Here is a 22004-nt window from a genome sequence, read left to right as displayed (position 1 = left end):
TAGAAGGAGGAGCTGCTGACTATAACTATACTCTTTTAACAGTTTTTTGGATTCAGACAATTTAGAATGCTACAATGTAAAAATTACAGCTTATTTAAAAAAAAACGCCAAAAAAGCAAATCGCCATTCAATTATTTTTCTTAAGGATACAAAACACGTCGATGTTTTGTTTTTATTAATGGTTTGAATGTTATCCTTTAATTTTTGTGTGAATCGAGCATTTTCGCCCAGCTACACTAACTATAGTTTCACAATTTGTGTTTCTAAGTATCAAGAAATATTCAACTTCCATAAAAAAGTAAAATGGTTTTCAATATCTTTTATGTTCTTTTACATGTTTTATCTGTAGAATCTCAACTCAACTCTTAAATACCCTGTACCACCCCACAAAAAAATAAATAAATTTAATTTAATTAATTAATTTAATGTATGTATGTGTGCATTGGGCATGGTTATATGGCTATAACATTATTTCTTTGTGTTACATGTACACTCGCACAAAACTAATATACCCTTGTACCCTTTGGGTACTGGGTATAATGATTATCAGTAACAAAAGTAGAAATTTCCAAGTCATGTGCTGCGTTTATGTTTTGAAATTATCGAGTGCATGCAGAGCGGCATACACCCACCACTGCCAACTACCTGTGGGTATGTGTGTGCCATTTGGGCACTATCAGCAATATAAACAATGGGTATGTACTCATGTAAACAATGTGTTAGGCGCAAAAAGTACACATTCAAGCAAAATATACAAGAGTGTGTATAAATGTGTGTGTATGTGTGTGTCAATATCAGGCAAAAGCTCAACGACAGCTGAAGGAAATTCGTTTGTTAGCTTTCTGCTGTTGTTGTTGTTATTATTGTTATTGCTAAAGCAGGTACGTGTAGTACTTGTATGTAACGTAGAGTGGAGCAAGGTCATGAGGCTGTCAAATTGGCCAAGCATAACGCTGAGTGCTGCTTATACATAATACTAATGGCTTGCACAACGGCAACGGCAACATTAACAACTACAACAAAAATAATTATAATACTAATAAGAATAATAACACACAACAGCATTTGCCTACAAAATTAAGCTAAGTACTGTTTGTTTTATTGCGCTTTACTTGTTTGTTTTTCGGCATGCACTGTCGCATAATGAGCAATAACAGCATGGCAACAAAGAGAGCAGGGAGAAAATAATAATAACTACAACAACAGCATCTGTATGAAAAATACATGGACCACTCAAAGTGTCATTTGTGGCCACTTGCAAAATTAATTGCATGAAATTTAAGAAAAATTGTACGCACTTCAGACACACACTTGCACACCTGCAGACACCCCCACATACACACACACACACACACACACACATGGTTACAAACACACACACACAAACACACGTTAATAGCTGCCAGTTGTGCTAAACTCATCAGTCAGTCAGTATGTCACTCAAACCTGGCAAGCATGCAATAATATATGGTGTGCTATCAATTTGCGCTTTAGTCGGCGCCAAGGAGTAGGCAACAAAAATGTATGTTAATAATAAACATAATAAAGCGGCGGGAAGTGAGACTTTCTCGCATCTAATTGGGCATTCATTCATGGCACTGATTTTCTCTTTACGCATTCGCCGATCTCGCTCTTAAATAACTCCTGCGATTGCGCAATTGCAGTTGAAGAGCGAAGAACGGATTGCTCTCTATTTTCATTCTCTTCCGACGCACTGCGCAGTGGCAAACAATAATAACACAAGAAACACAAGGGGTATTTGAGCATACCAGTAATACAACAGTTAGTTGTATTCTTGCAGGGCCAACTAACGGTTGTTTTATACGCATCTTTGTGTCTGTGTGTTCGTGTGCCGTCGCGTGCTTTCGTCGTGTTTATCTTAAGAATCGCGTGACGTTTCCTGGCGCCAGTCGCATTCTTCAGAAGAGTTCAAGCCATAACTATATAAATATATACATACATAAATGTACGCATGCACCCAATAATTTTGTGCGAAATAATTCCACCCTAAACGCATTTGAGTTGCGTGTAAAAACGTCCTTACACTAACAAAAGCAACATATGTACATATGAATGAGCTAACAGCAACAACAAACACCATCATGTCCTGCTATTCGAATGACTTAACTTTTATTAAGAATAACAACTACAAGTAGCTGCTCTTGTTGTTGTAGTAGTAGCCATATATCAGACATGCATATGCATATATGATGTGCTCTAACCCGCGACTACCTAGAAGTATGTAAATACCAGGCAAGAGCAGCAGCACCAACAACTACAACAGCAACGCCAATCGATAAGGCAAGGCAAGTATAGTACCTACTATGTAGCCCTAAGCCCAAATCCTAAACAACAGCCTTTTCGAATATCTGACATAAACAAGCGGCGGCTATACACTGTACGCTTGTTTGTTGGAGCCAAATATTTTATTGGGAACTACTCCACATGAAGAAAATGAAACCAAGCTCTTAAAAACTAAGAAAGCAAATGAAACAGACACAGCCCTGTGGTATATATTACAATACAGATAGTACATGATTAACGGAGAAATTCAACAAATTTTAATTTTGATTTAACTACTATGCGCTATAGTTTAAATCAAAAAGAAGGCAATGGAATTGTCTTAAGTACCATTTTGGCATTTCGTTCCATTGAATTTTAGGATTGCTAGAAAAAAGAAAGTAAACAGTGCCATTGTATATGTGTGTTCAATTATTTAAACTCAATAAAAATCTTCTAGAGGGTTGGTGCACACTACATATCTTGGAATATTATTCTTCAGTAAATTATATGTATCGTTTTCAAAATATTTACATTATGAAAAAACACGTACGATTTGATATCTAATTTCGAAGAAAAGTTCAAGGATATTTGTTCTTATTAAAAATAAGTGATTTCAGCTGTGTGTATTAAACGTATTAAGCCTATTTTCGACGGAAAACATGCAAGATGGAAAAGGCTAGTGCCGCATTCAAAATTGTGCCTGTCATTTAAGGATAACGAAGTAAATTATGAAAATGCATTTTTATTCCAACTTCAAATAATAAGCACTTAAGAAGTAATTGCTCTTAAAGAAAAGTTTTTTATTGTGCAACAATTTCATTAAAAGTAAGATTTACAACTTCTAAGCCAAACATCTAAATTGAATATTAATACCTTTATTAATTTTCCATCATACCAATATAGAAAGAAAATGCTCAACGTTCAATTCGATGTGATTGTGATGCGATGAAAAGCAATTGTGTATATGTACTAAGTACGAGATATTCAAAATATTTGTTGCGATGTCAACAAACTGTTTTCCATGCAGGGGTTTGTTTTAAGTGCGCTTTTGTTGATATCTTTTGGCTTTTCTCTGAGTGTGCTTACTTAAGCAAATCTTTCTGTGAGTTTAGCGCTAGCGTGTAAGGGTGTGCGTAAGTGTATGTTGCTTGTTTGTGCGAAGCATGTCAATGAACTCTGCTTGGCGCCATTGTGTTTTCCTAGCAAATTCAGCTCTTGAAGCTCGATTGACTTGCCAGTCTAACACACGCTGCTTTCGGTTGCCATCAACAAGCAGCTAGCGTGGGGGTTGTTGTTGTTGTTCTTGTCGTTGCTGTTGTCTCCTTTGAGTTTTTCACTTTGGATGTGCTGCTCTCGACTCTGAAGTGCTGACTGTGCAATTGACAAGCTTCCAATGGCCAATATTGTAGGGCAAGACGACCCCCTCTATGATTTATCATCTCTGCGAAAGCCAAACAGAAATATCACAAAACTAGGCCATTAAAATATAAACTTACTTTAAAAGCTTTGCATACAAAATTTAATGCTCGTAACTCAATGTAGTGACTATAGATGAGTAGTGTGGCTCCTGTCAGTCTTTAGAAATACAAACTACAGAAGGGCGCCTTATATATTTACTTGAGATGATGTCATGAGCGAACAAAACTGGTTAGAATTTTCGGTATAACCAACGGATTCTCCGATTCTATGCAAGATTGAACTCGTCTCGGCTTAGTTGACAAGGACAGATACAAGAGTTGGCTTAAAAGTTTTATGAAATTAAAAAATAAACCAATTCCATTATAAAACTTACATATATGTACATATATGAGTTATAAGATCATCAAGTCTACATTTATTAAAGGTGTGGTAAATATCTTTGATTTTGTAAATAATGTAAAAAAATTCAGTCAAAATCATTGTCACAACCAATTACTTAAGAGTTCCTTGTTTATTCAATGAATGAGTCATAAAAATGTATCGCCAGAGACCGAGCAAAGCTGGCAGCTTTTTAAGAAATACAAATAAAATGAAAATGACTTTCCTTAAAAAATTCAAAGCAAATTATAACAATCCATGTTTTACGCTGCACAAATACCTTCTTAGCTGAAAATAAGACATAAATCCTGTGGAGCACTTCTGAGATATTATTTGACTTAGAAGTGCTTCGAAACAAAATAAATTAAACAATGCAGTATTTATAATTTTATAATAAAGCTTTTGTTTGCTTTACACTATAAAACTACAAAAGTGTGAAGAATTTTACTTTAAAAATGAAGTTCAGTTCAAAATTTTTTAAAATAAAAGTGTTTAATAATCACTACCATCAGCAGAATGCATTGATTGAGTTGAAGTGTAAATGCATTAAAACAAAACTTTTTCATCTTTAAATATCAATATTTCAATTCTATTTCAAATCAAATATTTGCATAAGAATTGTGTCTTTCAAAATATTGCAAATACCAAAGTTGTTCAATCCCTTTGTTAGTTTCTAAATTGGGCATTAATTTTATTAGTTCTAAGAAAAGGAAACCAAGCATGTCCATATAAAACTTCTTGTACCCATTAAACTTAGTATATTTCAATCCCACATTCTGGAAAGGCTCAAAAGAAAGAACAATTTTAATTACAACACTTTTAAATTACTTGTTTACATACTTGTTTGAATAGTTTTTACAGCTCGAAGCGAACATTTTGCATTTACTTTTGAAAGCACTTTTGATTAAATAACTTTTGTTCAAAACACGAAATAAAATGTAAACCAATTTATTTAGTTTTAAGTTTGCATTTGGCAGTACATGTCAAAAGTTAAACAACAACTAAAATAGGAAACATGCCATAAAATTTATGCAGTCAACTATTTTTGTAGCCAGCTGCAATTTTTGATGTGTAAATTAAGCTACGAAGATAATAAATAGGTAAATGAAACTATTAAATGTTAACACGAATTAAATTTGCAAATCTGCCGCACATATTTCAAAATGGCCATAAAAAGTTTTGTTTGCAACTTTGATTGATGTACGCGTGACCTGTTGGGGATATTTGATACCGCTGTGTTGTCTACTATAGTTGTGGTTGCTATGAGGATGGCCGAAAAGTTAGCATGCCATCAAATTTTTCAGTAATAAAGCGCACATGTCAACAGCGCCATAAACCTAAAACAGCAACAGTAACAACAACGACAAAATTATATGAAATGAAATGAAATGATTGTGGCAAAGGCATAAAATATAAATGCAATAAAACGTAGCGATTTACGAGCTCATTACGAGGCTTATGCGACGCTGTCAAAGATTTGTTTAATATCCTGTAAAGTGCACACGCTGTTGGCGAAGGGCGTGAGTGTAGGGGCGTGGCAACAGCAGTGGGCACTTCAATGAATTATGATAAAGTAATCTGTGTAATAAAGTTGTAAACGCACCCGCACCAACAACTTTACACACAAATGCCTTCTCACTCAGCATAAAAGGGAAACGCAGTAGATCTGTCGATGGTGGGAAAAACGAAAGCTGTTGCCAGTCGTTATCTTTTTGTGAAGTCTTCCAAGCCCCTTAAAGTTTGGCCTCCTCGTTTGCACCTCCTTTGGCACACTGTCAATCCTTCATTGTGCTCAACAATACTGTACAGTGGTTAAACGAGCATGTTTTATTTAAATAAACAGTGCGGCTTTGAAACAGGATCTTTTTCGAACAGAGTTCCATTTTTTTCTTTACCTTTCAGTCAGAGGACTTTATTTAAAGGTAGACTGCTTAAGTTTTCAGGTCTTCTCCTGTTTGACAGCAGCAGTCCAAAGTCTATTACTACAAGCCAAGTAGGGGTCACAAAATGTTAACTATAAGCAGACATCGTATGTTTTTGTGACTTTGTCTTCCTCAAATTGTTACTGTGCCACTGTTCAGAAATGGGATATTTGCATACAAATTTGGTAACCATATTTTTTGGCACAAACTTTTACTAGCCATTATTAAACAATGGGCGGCTGGCAAAACATAGCCATCAATTTTAAAATAAATTAAAAATTCAATAATGTGTCGGTTCTTCTGTTTTGTTGTTGCCGTTGTTTTTAAATTAAGGCCAGACAAATTCATTAGAACCTTCTGCTCAATTATTATATTTTCTTTGTGGAGGGGGTATTGTTGTTGTCGCTTATCATAAAGGAAATGACAGGCCGTCAGGCGTGTTGAACCCGTCAACGTTAAAAAATCAGAAAAATTCAAATTTTCAATGTTGATTTGCTGCCCTTTTGCCTTCTCCGTTGCCTTCGTTTTCGTTATTCGCCTTGATGTCCCTAATGAAGGACTCCGCACTTTTGGGGCCCCGACAGCTGTTGGCATCACAGACGCCTCCGGCTTCAAGTTGCGCGCCATTTTGGCCGTCTAATTAGTTTTAGCAGCCAACAACAGATTTTTGCTCAAAGGCACTAAATAAATATGAAAAGCAAAAAAAGTGTAATGAAAATTTGTACAGCTTGGCATTAATTAAGCGCACTTTTAATTGCGCCCCCGGACAACGGCAAGGATTAAGAATTTATATGCACAAAACGAGACCAAGCAACAGCTCCTCGCGAACAATCAATAAAAAAGACGAAGCGAAATTGTGCCAACATTTTGATTGATGCCCTGTCATTTGTTTGAATAGCTGCAGCTAAATGACCGACGCTTTTTCCACACTACGAGCAGAGTGGGTTTGTCCTATATGGGCTTTGATTAATGGCTGCATGCGTTGTCGACGCGATAACAAGCTGGTTGAGCTAGTCCAGGCGCTTCGTTAAGGCAACTGAGTAGACAAGTTAGGACTGGTGTGGTTTTAATTTGCATTTTAATGGCATAGTCGCAGATTTGGGAGCTTCGCTGCTTTGAAACCTGATCTGAAGAACACTTGCTTAGTTTCTAGTCCAGTTAATTGAAATGTAACCTACAAGTAAATTACTTCTGCAACCACAAGTCGTGAGATTGATCACACTTTGAGAATGCGAATTAATTAATGCGAAACGTGCTTACGAATATTTAATGTTGAAACTCGCAAAACGACTATGCTACTACTACGAGTATATGACAACGTTAAGTATGAGTGATTTTCTTTTTTACTACTACAAACTTAAAGACTTGCAGAGAATATATGTTTATTTTTGAAAACCTTATATATACAGAATTGTGTCAAGAGAGTTCCAATGTTAAACTAGAGAGATCTGTAGAGGTATTTGATAACATTTGGTAAAATAATCCCAGTCACTCTATTAAAATTAGTGCAGCTGTTGATGTCATTCCTCAGTTAGTTGAATATGAAAATCATAGCATTTCCGTAGCTTCGACCGTTCAAAAGTATAATTAATTTATCAATTACAAACAATACAAATAATGAAGGAAATGATGCCAATCCCACCACAATACTAGTACTAAATGAGCTTCAAATTCATGACCAATAGAAAAAGCGTCGACCCATGGCAAACGAGCTCCCATTCAGCTACCCAAATCACGCGATTGTTAATTATGTAAAATCAATAAAAGGAACAGAAAATAAAATTAGGCGAAGTCGGTACAAATTGGGGATCTGCCCATTTATTTTTGGCAATCACTGTGGCGTGAAATGTGGAAAACGCAATGCTAAGCACCATGCCGACGGGAACGGTGCCAGGATGAAGGGATGGATGGCTGCGATATGACACGTTGATGGCTTGTCTTTTGCTTGAAGTTAATCGCTTGAAACTTTACTTTAATCTTCAGCACTCATTCGAACACTGGAAACGGCGGCGGCAACGGCAACGCCAGTGGCATCTTCGCAGGCATAACGGAAATGAACAAAAGTAAGAAAGCGAACAAAATACACTCGTGCACACAGACACATATACACACATACAGGCACAGACACAAAGACTTGCGAATAAAAGCTTCTGAAGAAAGTATTGTTAAAAAGAATGCGTTGGCTAAAAGCAAAAGACGGCGGGTAAATTCAAATAAATTCCTCTCAAATTTCCTTTGCCTTTTTTCCTGCAGCTTCTCGTGGAGCTGATGTATGCGACTGCTGGGGCGGGGCATGGGGGCTCGCTGGAGACTGCAAAGTGGGGTTAAAATGAAATCTGTTTTATGTTTCACTGCATGCATAAATCCGCTTTATGGCTGCTTGGTGGCCATTCCTTATACCTTTTACTATTTTTTTTTACAGCTTCACACCTGCGTTAAAATTTTGATATATGAACGTGCCAGGGGATTGGTGTGCATACGTGTATATGTATGCCTGTATCTTTATGGAAATTTACTGCTACTACTCCACAAGACGAAAAGAAAACTTTGCCAAAAGGCAGGCCCGATATCGTTTAGGTGTCTGGAGAGTAAAATACTGTGAAAGAAACTGTCACCATCAAATCGAATTAGGACGAGCTAAAAAGTTACCCTCCACTGTCTTTTATACCAACAACTTTTTTCTCCCCCAATCTCTGTGTGCTATCAAATCTGTCATCACAAAACATTCTTTACTTGGTCATCCATAATCATATTTTGCAATAAGTAGATAATAAGATTAAAGCTATTTATGTTATTTTTATTACAAATGGTACTTGTTTTATATAGAATTGTTGATATCATTAATTGGAAGTTTATTATTAATTATTTGTGTATAAGTAAGTGTTGCTTTTTTAACGTTGTTAGAGCGTAAAGTTTTATGTTATATCCAGAATCGTAAGGGACCTAATAAAGTTGGTTTGATAGGAATTCCCCAACCTTTTTGTGATGCAATTAAATTATTTACAAAGGAACAGACTTATCCTTTATTATCAAATTATTTAAGATATTATTTTTCTTTATTTTTATCTTTATTAGTTTGAATGTGTATGCCTTTTTTTATTAAATTATATTCTTTTAATTTAGGTGGGATATTTTTTTATATGTTGTACAAGTTTAGGGGTTTACATTGTTATAGTTGCGGGTTGGTCTTCTAATTCAAATTATGCTTAATTAGGGGGCTTACGAGCTGTTGCTCAGACTATTTCTTCTGAAGTTACAAGTGGATTTTGTACCATTGTCTTTTGTGAATATAGGTTACCATGATAACTAATAAAGATTCTTGAGCATTGAACAAATTGAATAAATATCAATACGCATAAATAATGGTTTAATAAATTAAAAAAGCTTTTTTATACGTGAATCAAAAACAGAAAAGTAACGCAAAGGAGGTGCGAATTAAGCAGAATCAATCCGACAGCGAAAATCAAATAAGATAAGATAGACAGCATTTCAATCGGAATGATTGAAATCATCAACCTCTTCTTCAATCCCTCAGTGTACGAAGAGCTAAGTGGCCTATCAGTTCTTCAAATCAAATAAGTCGGTTTTAAATAAATATATAATAAAAACGTCTACAACGGATAATGGGAACACAATCACTGAATTTTCCCAACACGCGCTAAGTCACTTTATGGCGAGCAACTTGTTACGCCTTATGAAATCTTTAAATCGTGGCAAATTTTTAAATCCAGCAACAACAAATCCAGCACGCCTACCATAACACAAAACTTGCCTAATCTACCAGTTGCTCCTGTACCCTGCACCCATAAGCTAAAAGGACATGCTACACTTATAAGTATGTATATTTGTAACAGTAGGAACGATTGTCTAGCAGATCTCACTAAGTATATATGTACTCGTATATTCATGATTAGTAAGTCGATTTAAACCTGTCTATTCATCAATGAAAGCAAGATATCGGAAAGCAGACAAACTCATTCGATGGGGTGTTGTGGTCGTGGCCTAATTTTCAGCAAATTAAATACTTTGTGAGTTCTTGTGGTTTTGTGCGTTCATGTTAATTTTTGGGACATCGAACTACTACGAAGTTTTAAAATTTAAGGTAGTTTTCGCGGCAAATACTTTCATGAAATTCATGCTCATTTTTGACCCTTCACGATCACTCGTGTTTACACACAACTCTAGTGCAGCGGATTTAGAATCTGGCGCGACTCTAGCATTTATGTTAATTTTTTCATATCTCGCTAAATGAAGTCAGAGTAAATTCTTAGAACCAGCAACTCACGTAACTCAATGGGGGAATTAAAAGTCAAATGAGGGGCAGGGGTATGGCAGAATGGCGACCACAGCCGCGACCGCAAACACAACCTTTTTGACCCCAACCCAAGCCACGTGATGAAAGTGGACGCATGAGGCAAAGAGCACACAACAGGTCCTGTTAACTCATTGTTGGGAGGGACGGACAACAGATGAACGGACCGACTGGATGACGGCTGTGCTGTCAACGTTTCAAGGTGACACATGACAATGCCATTGCTCCACAGCTACAGCCACAGTCGCGTCCCTTTCGCTTTCCCTCCTTCCACATTCCCCTCCTTGCAGCAATCACATTAAGCAATGCCATTGTGAGTTGTTTCCCGTTGGCGTTACTTACTTTGTCATTTTCATAAAATATTTAAATACAAAAATGAGCAAAAAAGCTGACGGCATCAGAAGGCACTCTGCGAACAGAAGAACCGATGAGCAACAGAAATGTGTCGCAGCATTAGCGCTACGGACACACATACAGCAAAAACTTCAGCCACGGCTGCCACTGCTTCTGTGCGTAATGAAGCAGCTATAAGTGTACAAGTACAGTGTCTAAAAACATCGCACAAGAACAAGATTTGCTCTCCTCTCCTATACTCCTCTACTCCTCTGCTCCTGCTTCTCCACTTTGTGTTTTCTTTTATTTTCTGTGCAGCTCCTTTGCCACATACTTTACTCCATTTTGTCGCCTTAGTTGCTTCCCTGGTGGCACTTTTCGTTAAATGTTTAGTGTTTCTGTTGCTGTTATGGTTGTCGTTGTTGCTTTATTTGTGCATTTAAATGAGGTTCTCTTTAAGTTAAATTGCTTAATTTTTATTGTTCACTTTCACAGCGCCTTAAAGTATGCAGCACCTTTTTTCAGTCGCAAAGGTCTCTAGACTTGCATTTTAATGAACGTTTTGCATAATCAATCAAATAACAGAACCCTGAAATTAATTCAACTCTTACCATGATTCCCAACACTAACAAAGTTTTCAGTGAAAAAAAGTATAAAAGTCTTTAAGTACATCATAGAAACCAGAAATAGCAAGAAATTGCAAGCTGCTTTTTAAATGAAACTGGTTTTTTCTTTTAAATATATAAATACACAGAATTGATTTTTCTTCCTCAAAATAATCACACTCCGACACAATATATAGAGTTTTGAACTATCAAGAGTTTCAATCAATCTGATGAATTAAATTTTGAAGGGGATGTCGATAAAAAAAAAAACAGCAGTAAGGGATATTTTCAAGCGGATATGTATATTGTCTCTGACCACATTTGGCTGTGAATCGAGGCATAGCTGGCCAAATAGCAAATAAATTTCCCCAACGTATTTACATTTATTTTTGTTTCTTAACTTTTATGTTGAATTTATAACGTAATATTATTTTATATATTTATTGTAATATAATACAATTTTATTAGTATCAGTATCTGACAGCACAATTAGTTGATTTATTTAAAATAAATTAAAATTGTTAGTAATTCGAAAGCGTTATTATGTATGTGTATAGTGTGAAGACATAAAAGAAAATGAAGGGATACATTTTAAACATTCATAGTTTCGGAAAAATAAATCGGGTAAAGTGGACGTATTTTTGCAATTTTTTTTTTTGCAAATGCTAAAATAAACAAAATTGTGTTCAACAATATTGGTTACAACAAAATTTTGTGGTACGCAAATAAAACCCATAAATCACCAGAATGAAAAGCAAAACAAAAATGTAACGATACAATTTTATTGGTGTGGTTCATTTTATGAAATAAATGAAATTGAAGTGTTATATGCATCTGCTATCGAGATACAATGGCTTTGGCGATAAGTCCTAGTGCACATGCAGCCCTCCAGCCACCCAGACAGTATTATCTTATCAAATTTCAAAGCTTTTACGATAGCATTTTTGGTTAGAATTAGGTAAACAATACAAATAGCTTTTAGCAAAAGTGCACTTTAGCAAATTTATTCATTTAGTTGTTATCATTGAAGCATTTTAAACGTTTTCAGTTCAAATGCAATTAGCTAAATGAAAAAGAAGTTTTTGCCGAGTAGTTAAACTCTTGTATACCCTTTAATTAATGTACATAAAATCCAATTCCAAGCAAGCATATCTATATTAAGAACCAACAACCTTCTATTTTTTGCAACTTTAACATCCAAATCGACTCGTCTTGTCACCCTGATTTGCTTGGTCTGCCACGCCTCCTTCTGTGTGTTACATGTACACTGGCACAAACTAATATACCCTTTTACCCTTTGGGTACAGGGTATAAAAACTAACTAGTAAAAATTAAAAAAAAAATTGTTTTTGTGGAAATGGCTTAGAGGTATTTAAGAGTTAAGCCTACTCGACTCCAGCATTCGTTTCTTGTTTTTAATATTGGAGGGTGACCATTCGGGCTCGTTTATTACCGCTAGCGCTAAATTGCTGTTCCCCGCACTCCCTACTCGCTCCCACTCAACTCTTGTGTATTGATCTAGGTGTGCGTTCAGGTGTATCTGCAGGCGACATCTTTGCTGTCACACACACGCACCCACAAAATTGATATGTTTTCAATAATAAAAATTCAGCCATCGGAGATTTGAGCTGAAGGACTGTGTCATATTTTTGCAGATGATGGAAAATGTCCGGGCTTAGACGTAAAGACGTATTGATGGATGGCTGATGGGCGGACTAGTGGTGGCACAGTGCAGCCCCAAGAGGGATTCAGCGGCTGCGGCATGCTCTAGAGTTGAGCAAATAGTTATAAAGCTTTGCCAGGCATAACAAAATTGTTTCAATCAATCATAAAATGCGCTTTTCCTTTGGCTATGGGCTCCGTAGTACTAGCTGTACGCCTGACAGGTCCAGGCTGGAGGGAGGACGATTTTGCGGATTGCGTCTGACAGTAATGAAAAATATGTGGAGCAGCCATAGCAGATGGACGATGGCAATGAGAATGACACTGGCAACGAGTTATATGCATATCTTTTTATATTTATATATTGCTATGGTTTTTATGATTGCTCACAAGATGAATAGTAGTTGTAGTTGTTGCTCAGATGACGGCGCCTTACCCAACAGATTAAGGACTGAGGGGTAATGCAAGAAATGCCGTATGAGTGCGTGGGTGTATGTGTGTTTTAGACGCGTTTCCATTTCTCCAACAGTTTGACAGCATTCTCGATGTTACCCGATGCTATCAAAAGGGCGGATATATTGCGATGACGATCTGAAAATCCTAATTTGTCCAGCTCTTTAGTTTGCGAGCTGAAACGTTGCTCCCAGAATCCCAGAGAATGGCTAGGTAAATACTCCAAGGCGTTCAGCGGGATTGCATTGCTCATCTTTGATGTGGCCATCGATGGTATACCGGCATCTTTGTCCACAATCCGCTTTACTGGCTGCTGTGGCAGCATCGGTTTGATCTGACGTCGTTGCATACGGCACTCCAAGATTCGCTCCGCCGAAATGGGTCCATTAAGAGATTGTGTTGCGGCCACAGAGTTCCAGATATCATCGGAGCGCGAGCGTAATATTTGCTCGAATTTCTGCCTAAAACTGGCTGACAAACGCTCATCCTTTCTGCCGAAGACGTCAAAGTAGCTGCCTATCTTGGGCTTCCAGGGATTCGGCAGCGGCTCATTGTTCTCATATCCACGTTGCGGATTTACGTTGCTCGTAGTCTTGCGGCCAGCGCGCTGATAGCGCAGGGCCACAGTATTTTCGTAGGCCTCGCACATGAAGTTGTTGATGCGATCGAGTAACTTGTAGCCGCCCGGCATAGACTCCATACGCAGCATATAGAGATCGCGGCGACGCCCAAGCTCCTGCACCTTGGCCGGATTGAAAGCCACCGAGATAATCTCACGCAAATTTCGATCACTGTTCAGATAATAGCGAAACTGTGCATTCTCCTCGATGATGCCTTTGAAGCGAATGTCGTTCTGCAGTACCTCGCGGAGTACGCCGGGATTTTCGAGAAAGAGCTTCCAGGCGAGCTTGCTCTTGGCCGCTATCAAGCTCTCAAACTGCGGATCCATGGGATCCTTGTTTCTTGTTTCTTGCGGTTTCTTGTCGCTGTTAGCTTTAGTATTGCTGCCACTGCGGCGCCCACTGCTGGCAAGTCCGAGGCCAACACAAATGATTGGTTTGGGCAGTGGACGAAACACCACATGCACAGTAACTCCCGATGTGATGCCGTGATAGGCAATGGTGCCCACATCACGCAGCAACTGTCCGCCATAAACAAGCAGGATCTTGTCAATGGCCTCCTCGAAGCGAACTGCGACCAGTGCGCGCAAGTTGTAGATGCGCTCGTTCTGGCGCAGAGAAACAATTTCCGAACGTCCGCCACTGGTCTTGGCAGTGATGTCGATTGATTTCGTCTCCATTCAGGCAGAATCAGCTAGAAGAAAGAAAGACCGAAATGAAAATGGATTAGAAATGTAATGCCTTTACACACAACTTTCTGAAAATGTGTTTTTATTTTTATTTATTGTAAATCAGCCGTCGAGCTGTTTGACATTGAGTGTTTTAAAAAATTATGCAAACTCTGATTAACAATGTACGTATTTGAGCGAAAATCCAAATCTCACTACAAACGACGTTAATATATTGAATGATAGAAGCTGTTTAGCAACACTGTTACTATACTTATAAAACTTACATAACATACACTTACCAAGACTTGTCAGTCTTTCGATTTCCGAGATGTTGCAGGTTAAAGGCCGTAAGGCAATACAAATATGCGTAGACTAACGAAATACCATATGCTTGGTTTATATTCATACAATATACAAGTATGTATATGTACATACTATGTATATGTTATCATACCAGCTCCTGACTTTTAGCTTCCTTTTATTTATTTATTAGCGTCTTTATCAAATTCTCGAAGCTTTTGAAATAATTTGTCCCAATACATATTCCGCAAAGGTTTTCTTTTTGTATTCATAACTTTAATTTGTCCACAATGCTGGCTCATTTTGTAGGCATTCATTAAATGGAAGAACAAATTCAATTTGACACGTGTTTACTCCATAAACATGTTCACACAGACGCAAGATAAAAACATTTCTATTCTTGTATGATTCATCCGATTATCTGTAAAGTTGGTTTGTATACTCTGAAAAAGAATGCAAAATAAAGAGCACACTTGTTTTTCTTTTTTGGGGGCTGGATTATTGTGGTTTGAACATTTCTTTGGGACAGACCCGAATATAGAAATTTTAATATTTAATAATTGAAGTAACATTATACGTCCTACAAATTATTTGCATGACCGTCCAGATCCCATAATTTGATCTTTGTGCCTTTGTTCCAATACAAGTATAACTTGAGCAGAGAGCTTAATTAAATGAACACTTTGATGATTGGCTTTTATACCAATCTACAAGGAATTGGATTTTCCTACCCACACACACACACACGTACACATAGTCCCCGCCCCACACCCACACAAAAATACGAGTGCATGCATTCGATGGCAAACATAAAGGCAAATGGCTTTCACAGTTTTTTTTTTATTTCTCTTTGAATTGCAGCATGCAGCGGGAATCTGAACAATAGGAACTACCCACAACAACTGCGATACAAGCAAATAAAGCCAACAAGCAAAACGGCGGCTCGACCGTACATTTCCAGTTCTGTTTGCCTAACAAGCGTGTGGCCGCTTTCCATTACGCCCAAATTAATTTCATTCGATTTCAATTAAAAGGAGACCAACAATACCGAGGCTGGAGGTTAAACGGACCCTCTGTGATACGAGTGTATTGGTTAACTAATAAAACGCATCGGCCCAGGCCACATTTATGCAGCTGCTGGAACAGAGGCAGCGACAGGGACAACAGCATTATGGGCGCCAATACTTCGAGCCGATCCGATACGAGTCTGCTCAACGATGATGATGGTAAGTGGGTAGTCTGGCCAGTGGGTGCCAGTGGCAGGTGAACTCATCCCAGTAGCCTCTTAATTACATTTACAAATAGGAATATATACGCAATTATATGTAATGTAGTTTCGATAAAAATCAAAATTAAATTGCCAGCCGCCACGCTCGCCCTCACATAAAAGCTCTGTCTTCACTGAGCTTGTCAGCATGGAGCAACTGGATGATCTGTGTCTGCTGCTTATACTCTCCTATCTGAGGCTGCCTGACCAGGTGGCCATGTTTCAGGCCTATCCGTCCATCCGGTCGCTACTGGGCAGCATGTGGCACAGGCGGCTGCACAAAATCGAGTTGAATCTGTTGCAGGTACCCATGGAATTGCAAGAATTTGAATTTCTCTTGACTCAGGCACGTGCTCAGCTACGCATCCTCAGACTTAACAATGTGGACGCTGACAAGTTTAGTTCGCTGTTGACCCATACATTCCCCGAGCTGCAGCAACTGCAAATCGACGCTCGACCACCTTTCTTTCTCAGCCGAAGCCGGCAGCGAGAGCTGCGCAAAATATTCCCGGCACGTCGGTTGATGCCACCTGCCGCAAACACGACTCCGTGCAACGCGGCTCAGTTGAATGTCAGTGTGTAGTGTGAGAGAGGGGCAATAAAAAGTGTCTCATTAAATTACAGCTAATGGACTTTTTTCATTTTCCCTTGTTCTGTGTCATTTGCAGTCAACTTTGATCATTTCCAAATACTGCGGGCCATTGGAAAAGGAAGCTTTGGCAAGGTGAGTGGTGCAACAGGAGTAGAGCCCCTAGATATTTCCTTTTGATGTAAATTACAATTTATTAGCTCAATGACTCGAATAGAATTGTGGGCCACCACAATTCAGAAAGTGAATACCTGTATATTGTTTTAAATAGAGTTTTTGCCTAACTGCTTATGCAATCTTCAAATTTTTGGCACTAGATTAAAACTGAAAACTTTATGTGATTCTGAAAACTTGACGAAACAAAAATATCGAAATAAAATTTGAATGCTTCATAAATAAAATATATTATTTGTCCGTCAATGCATTGAATATTATAATTAAATCTCATCTCTCAAAAGACATAATCTTTTCAAAGCAGGATTTACAAATATTTAATTTTCTTCCCCTACATTTTGGAGAGACGAATACTTGTTATTTAATTATAGCTTTTTAAAACTGAATATATGTATATGCTTTATGGGGTCGGAGATACTCCGTTCTCCCTGTTACATACTACCCACAAACCTGATAAGCCTTTTTAGCCTTCGGGTACAGAGTAGAAAACTCACAACTTTAAGATAAATAGGGTTTTGCGCCATTAGATGGTTATCTCGTTTCTCGTTTCAAATATGAATCTTATATTTAAAGGTTGTGAAACCACAGCTTGGATATTACTAGGGCTTTGCTTTTTGACTATCTTGCTTGTCATAGAGCCTTTTCAATATACTACATCTGGACCAATATATATAATTGCAGGTGTGCATTGTGCAGAAACGTGATAGCGGCATTTTGTATGCCATGAAATATGTAAGCCGGTCAGCTTGCGAATCGCGCGGTGCTCTTGGCGGGGTCATAAAAGAGGTTGAATTGCTCGCCTCATTGGAGCATCCATTTCTTGTAAATTTATGGTTTTCTTTTCAAGGTAAGTTACATATATATGCATACTATATATACATATATTTATATGGGACTACCTGTGGCGGGTGCTCAACGCGTCCTTGCTGATTGGCAATCAAAATGCAAATTAACCTCATGCATTTCGACATATTCTCTTGAGCCGGCACACACACACACACTTCCTCATACTTCCTCACAATTCCCATATATCCTTTATGTACGTTTGTATCCCTTTATCACACGTTACAGACGAGGAAGATTTATTCATGGTCTGCGACCTGTTGACAGGCGGTGATTTAAGATATCATTTACAAAACCGGGTAAGTTAGTTGTTTAAATTTTATAGCCCCACAACTGTCGGTGGCCTACTAACGATGTCACATCCTTTTGCTTGTCACCAGGTGGAATTTTCAGAGCAGAGCGTGGCCTTATTAGTTTGCGAGCTGGGTAGTGCGTTGGAGTACTTGCAAACGCAGCGTGTTGTCCACAGGGATATCAAGCCGGATAATATTCTATTGGATGATGCCGGTAAGAACGCATAAACACAGACACACACACACACACAATTACACACAGCTATGCGACTTACAAACTTTGCTGTTAGCCAAATTCTTACCAAAACAGTGTCCGAACACGGTCTGCCACCATAATTCATTATAATGTTTGTTGCTCTCTCAAGCTGAAGCATTTATTGATTTTATTCATGCAAAGTTTTGACACACACTCAAGTGGATCTCTTTGGGGTTCTCATGAGTGAAAATTCGCAACAAGCACGCATTATTCATAACCTACCCCCCTTAACCATTTCCCAACCACATCACATTATCAACGGTCTAGCCAGGTGTTTGAAATTATACATTTATGCGTGTTTGCCATTCATACGAGTATATACGAGACATATATACATACGTGTACACCGCAACCCATATGCGGTCTTTGTTGACAGTTCGATGTGTTGCGGTGAGTCGACATCGGAGTACTGGCATAAGGTATAGCCAGCATATCAGAAGGCAATTTATGTGTGTGGTCGACTTTGATTGAGACATGAGACAGGCTCATTTTAGTATTTGTGTGTCACGGGGGAGATGTGCATATCTGTTGTAGTAACTTTAAATTGAAGGATATATTCTTGTTGAAAATTTAAAATTTGTTAAAAAATATAAGAGTATTATATATACGTTGTTTGCATTACAAGCATTTTCATATAGACTTGTAGATAATCAAAAATTTTCTACTTTTGTTTGCGATCCAAAATATTGATATGCCGGATAGAACGTTGACTTGAACTCTGAAGCTACACAGTATATCATTCTTTTATTATTTAATTATCGATTTCATTCTTATACACACATATGTATATACAAGGGCGTATGTAGCTTTTACCAAGGGAGGGGGCCAACAAATTTAAAAAAAGCACGATGCATTTAAAAAATAATTTATGTATATGATCAATGAAAAAACTTCAACAAATCCACCTAAGTTCCATTCCATGATTAAAGCAGATATTGGTGCTTGAAATGGCTTCTATTAGATAGAGAACTGTGGTTTTACTTTAACATTGAGTTTAGAGTTTAAATAATCAATATGATTTAATCATCCTGGTGCTTAAAGTGGCTTCAACTAAGTGCTCCGCATGAGAAGCACAGAGCAGAGCTCCGTTTTTTTTTTTAACTTCCGTAAAGACTTCTTTATATTTCTACGGAGCATTAACAAGCGGTCCCCAGTATCAACCATCTCCCACCTTCACGAACCTGTTTTGTAAACCCTTCAAAATGTTTCAGTGCAATATATTCATCTATAATTATAAAATAAAGTGGGTGTATCGCCAACTTGATCATTAAAAACACGCTGCGCTTAATGGGCAATAATTTTCAGGCTAGCGCGCACACAAATAACACGTTGCAACAGAAACTAAAACAAAGCTAGAACTAGCAAAAATCCACTTAAAATCAAAACAGCATCCACTCACACACCCACACACACATAAACTCTCTAACGAAGGCATCGCAATTAAGTACGTGCGCTTAATTTTAGGACACGCTCATTTGACTGATTTTAATATTGCAACGAGACTTCAGAAGGATGGCCTAGCCTGCAGTATGTCGGGGACCAAGCCATACATGGCGCCGGAGGTGTTCATGTGTGCGTTAGATGAAGTTGGTAAGCGGAATAAAAAAACAAACTAAATGCAAACAAAACAAACAAAAAAGTAGGAAATAGAGTAAACACGTACGTACGAGTAGAGCGGAAGAGAGCTAAGGCGGAAATCAAATTAAACTCGCGCCATGCTAAAGCAACAACAATTCGAGACAAATTGAAAGCATTCGTTTCCTCTCTTTTCCAATTTCATTTTCAGCTGGCTATAGCTTTCCGGTGGACTGGTGGTCCCTGGGTGTTGTGGCCTATGAAATGCGCGCAAATACACGCCCGTTTGTCGTGCACTCGAACACCCCCCTAGTGGAGATCAAACACATCCTAAACACACCCGTACACTATCCCAGATACTGGGGCAGCAATTTCATCGATTTGCTGACCAAGGTAAGCATAAGCGTACATATTCATATACTCTTTACAAAGAGGTATATCAAATGACAATACACTGTAGGCTTAGTCTCGCGAAGAATGCAAATAAAATTGTATCTCTGAATTTGATAGCGACCCCCTTGAATTAAGTACTTTTAGTTAAAGGATCTAAGTTTAAGCTGCCTTAGAGCATTTTTTCATATTATTGATCAGTAAGTCAACACGAGTCGATGTAGTCTTTTTCGTGTGTATGTCCGTATAAACCCAAGGATCTCAAAAAGTAAAAGAGCTGGAATAACCAATACTGGTTTCCAGATTATCCTGAGCCCATTTATTTTAGTGTCACCATATCTAATAGGATGTTACCATACCGGCTACTTGTGAGCTTCCATGTGAAATGTAGAATGACTTTATCTTCCTAACAAAAGTTAATTTCCTTTAGCTTTACCAACTGAAACTCTATACATAATTATATACTCTTCTCTGTATAGTTACTGTGTGTGCATCCGGGTGCACGGATCAGCACCCAACAGGAGCTGCAACAGACCCCATTGCTGCGACACACCGATTTTCAACACGTGCTGGACAAAAAGACAAAACCAACATTTAAGCCACCCGAGGATCATCTTAATTGCGACCCCTGTCTGGAACTGGAGGAGATGATTGTGGAGACCCGCCCGCTGCACAAAAAGAAGAAGCGTCTGGCTAAGCAGCGGTCAGCGCAACGCGACAGCGATCCCGAGACTGTGCTCATAAAGGAGTTCATTGTGTACAATCGGTACAAGGAGCTCAAACGGAAGGCCATGGAGCAAAAGGAAAACGACTGGCAGCGAGAGCTGGAACTGGCCATGGCCAACTCAATAGTCAATAGTTTGGCACCTATTCAAGAAGCAGCGCCCTCGGCGCCAGTGGCAGCCGCCTGCGCCAAATGTGCGGCTACGAAACCATCGAAAGAAAGTGATAGCATTGAATTTATAGATCGCACACCATCGCCGCAGTCAGCCGTCACATCGACGCCCACTAAGGGGGCTGGGGGTACGAATGCAGCCACTTCTGCAACTGCTATTGTTGTTCCCAGCAAGACGGACCAGGCAGCAACAGCAGCACCATCGCATAAATGAAAGTTTCCACTACCTTGTTGCTAAAATGAAACGAATTTCCCCCCCAAGATTTCAATGCAATTAGTGCAAAATAGTTACGAATTAACCGACCCATCACCTCAAGGCACCAAAACACACCTCCACTATAGGTTTCAGCCCGAACCAAAACAGACAGCAACTTCAAGAGCCTAATATAAGTATTATCGCATACATAATTGTTTCCAAATATCTACCACAAAACACGCGCTGAATTGAAATGTTGTAAATACATAGTTGTATAATGGCTACTTAATATTAAGATATTCCTAGTGCTTAAGTTCCTTTTGTACATATTGTTAGATGTTAGCAAAAAATCAAAATAAATATAATGTGCACAAATCAATGACGAGCTGACGTATATACGTTTCTTTGAGTTATAATATCAGAACTTAACACAGCACCAATAACTTAACTTCGAGTGGATATAAATTGAGATAAGTAGTAAGTAGAGGATATTGGACTACAAAAATACATTCCTTATGATCCTGATCTCTCCGAAAATAGGAAAATTAAATCGTAAATAGCGATTTAG

The 22004-nt window shown here is 38.2% G+C and overlaps 3 protein-coding genes across 3 annotated transcripts in view; 2 read left to right on the top strand and 1 right to left on the bottom strand.

Moving 5' to 3' along the window:
• The window catches only part of LOC115620625 (serine/threonine-protein kinase 32A-like), a 49176-nt gene extending 27403 nt beyond the window's left edge, over nt 1-21773 (top strand). Inside the window, exons 2-9 of the mRNA XM_030513954.1 lie at nt 15820-16184; nt 16894-16949; nt 17670-17835; nt 18060-18130; nt 18212-18338; nt 19845-19970; nt 20167-20348; nt 20825-21773. Coding sequence (XP_030369814.1) covers nt 16130-16184; nt 16894-16949; nt 17670-17835; nt 18060-18130; nt 18212-18338; nt 19845-19970; nt 20167-20348; nt 20825-21454 — 1413 coding nt within the window. The 5' untranslated portion in view covers nt 15820-16129 and the 3' untranslated portion in view covers nt 21455-21773. The remainder of the gene's footprint in view (nt 1-15819; nt 16185-16893; nt 16950-17669; nt 17836-18059; nt 18131-18211; nt 18339-19844; nt 19971-20166; nt 20349-20824) is intronic.
• LOC115620626 (ubiquilin-2) lies at nt 13250-14766 on the bottom strand. Its single transcript, XM_030513955.1, has one exon. The coding sequence runs from the start codon at nt 14665-14667 to the stop codon at nt 13417-13419; it is 1251 nt and encodes a 416-aa protein (XP_030369815.1). The 5' UTR covers nt 14668-14766; the 3' UTR covers nt 13250-13416.
• Nucleotides 16273-16846, top strand: LOC115620627. The gene is made up of 2 exons (XM_030513956.1): nt 16273-16529; nt 16584-16846. Exons 1-2 carry the CDS (start codon nt 16374-16376, stop codon nt 16806-16808), a joined length of 381 nt encoding a protein of 126 aa, XP_030369816.1. The 5' UTR covers nt 16273-16373; the 3' UTR covers nt 16809-16846.
• Nucleotides 21774-22004: the final 231 nt, after the last annotated feature.

Source organism: Scaptodrosophila lebanonensis, unplaced genomic scaffold (assembly GCF_003285725.1).
Source record: "Scaptodrosophila lebanonensis strain 11010-0011.00,11010-0021.00 unplaced genomic scaffold, SlebRS2 tig00000024-arrow-pilon, whole genome shotgun sequence".
NCBI lineage: Eukaryota > Metazoa > Arthropoda > Insecta > Diptera > Drosophilidae > Scaptodrosophila > Scaptodrosophila lebanonensis.
This window is presented reverse-complemented; position numbering and strand designations above follow the sequence as displayed.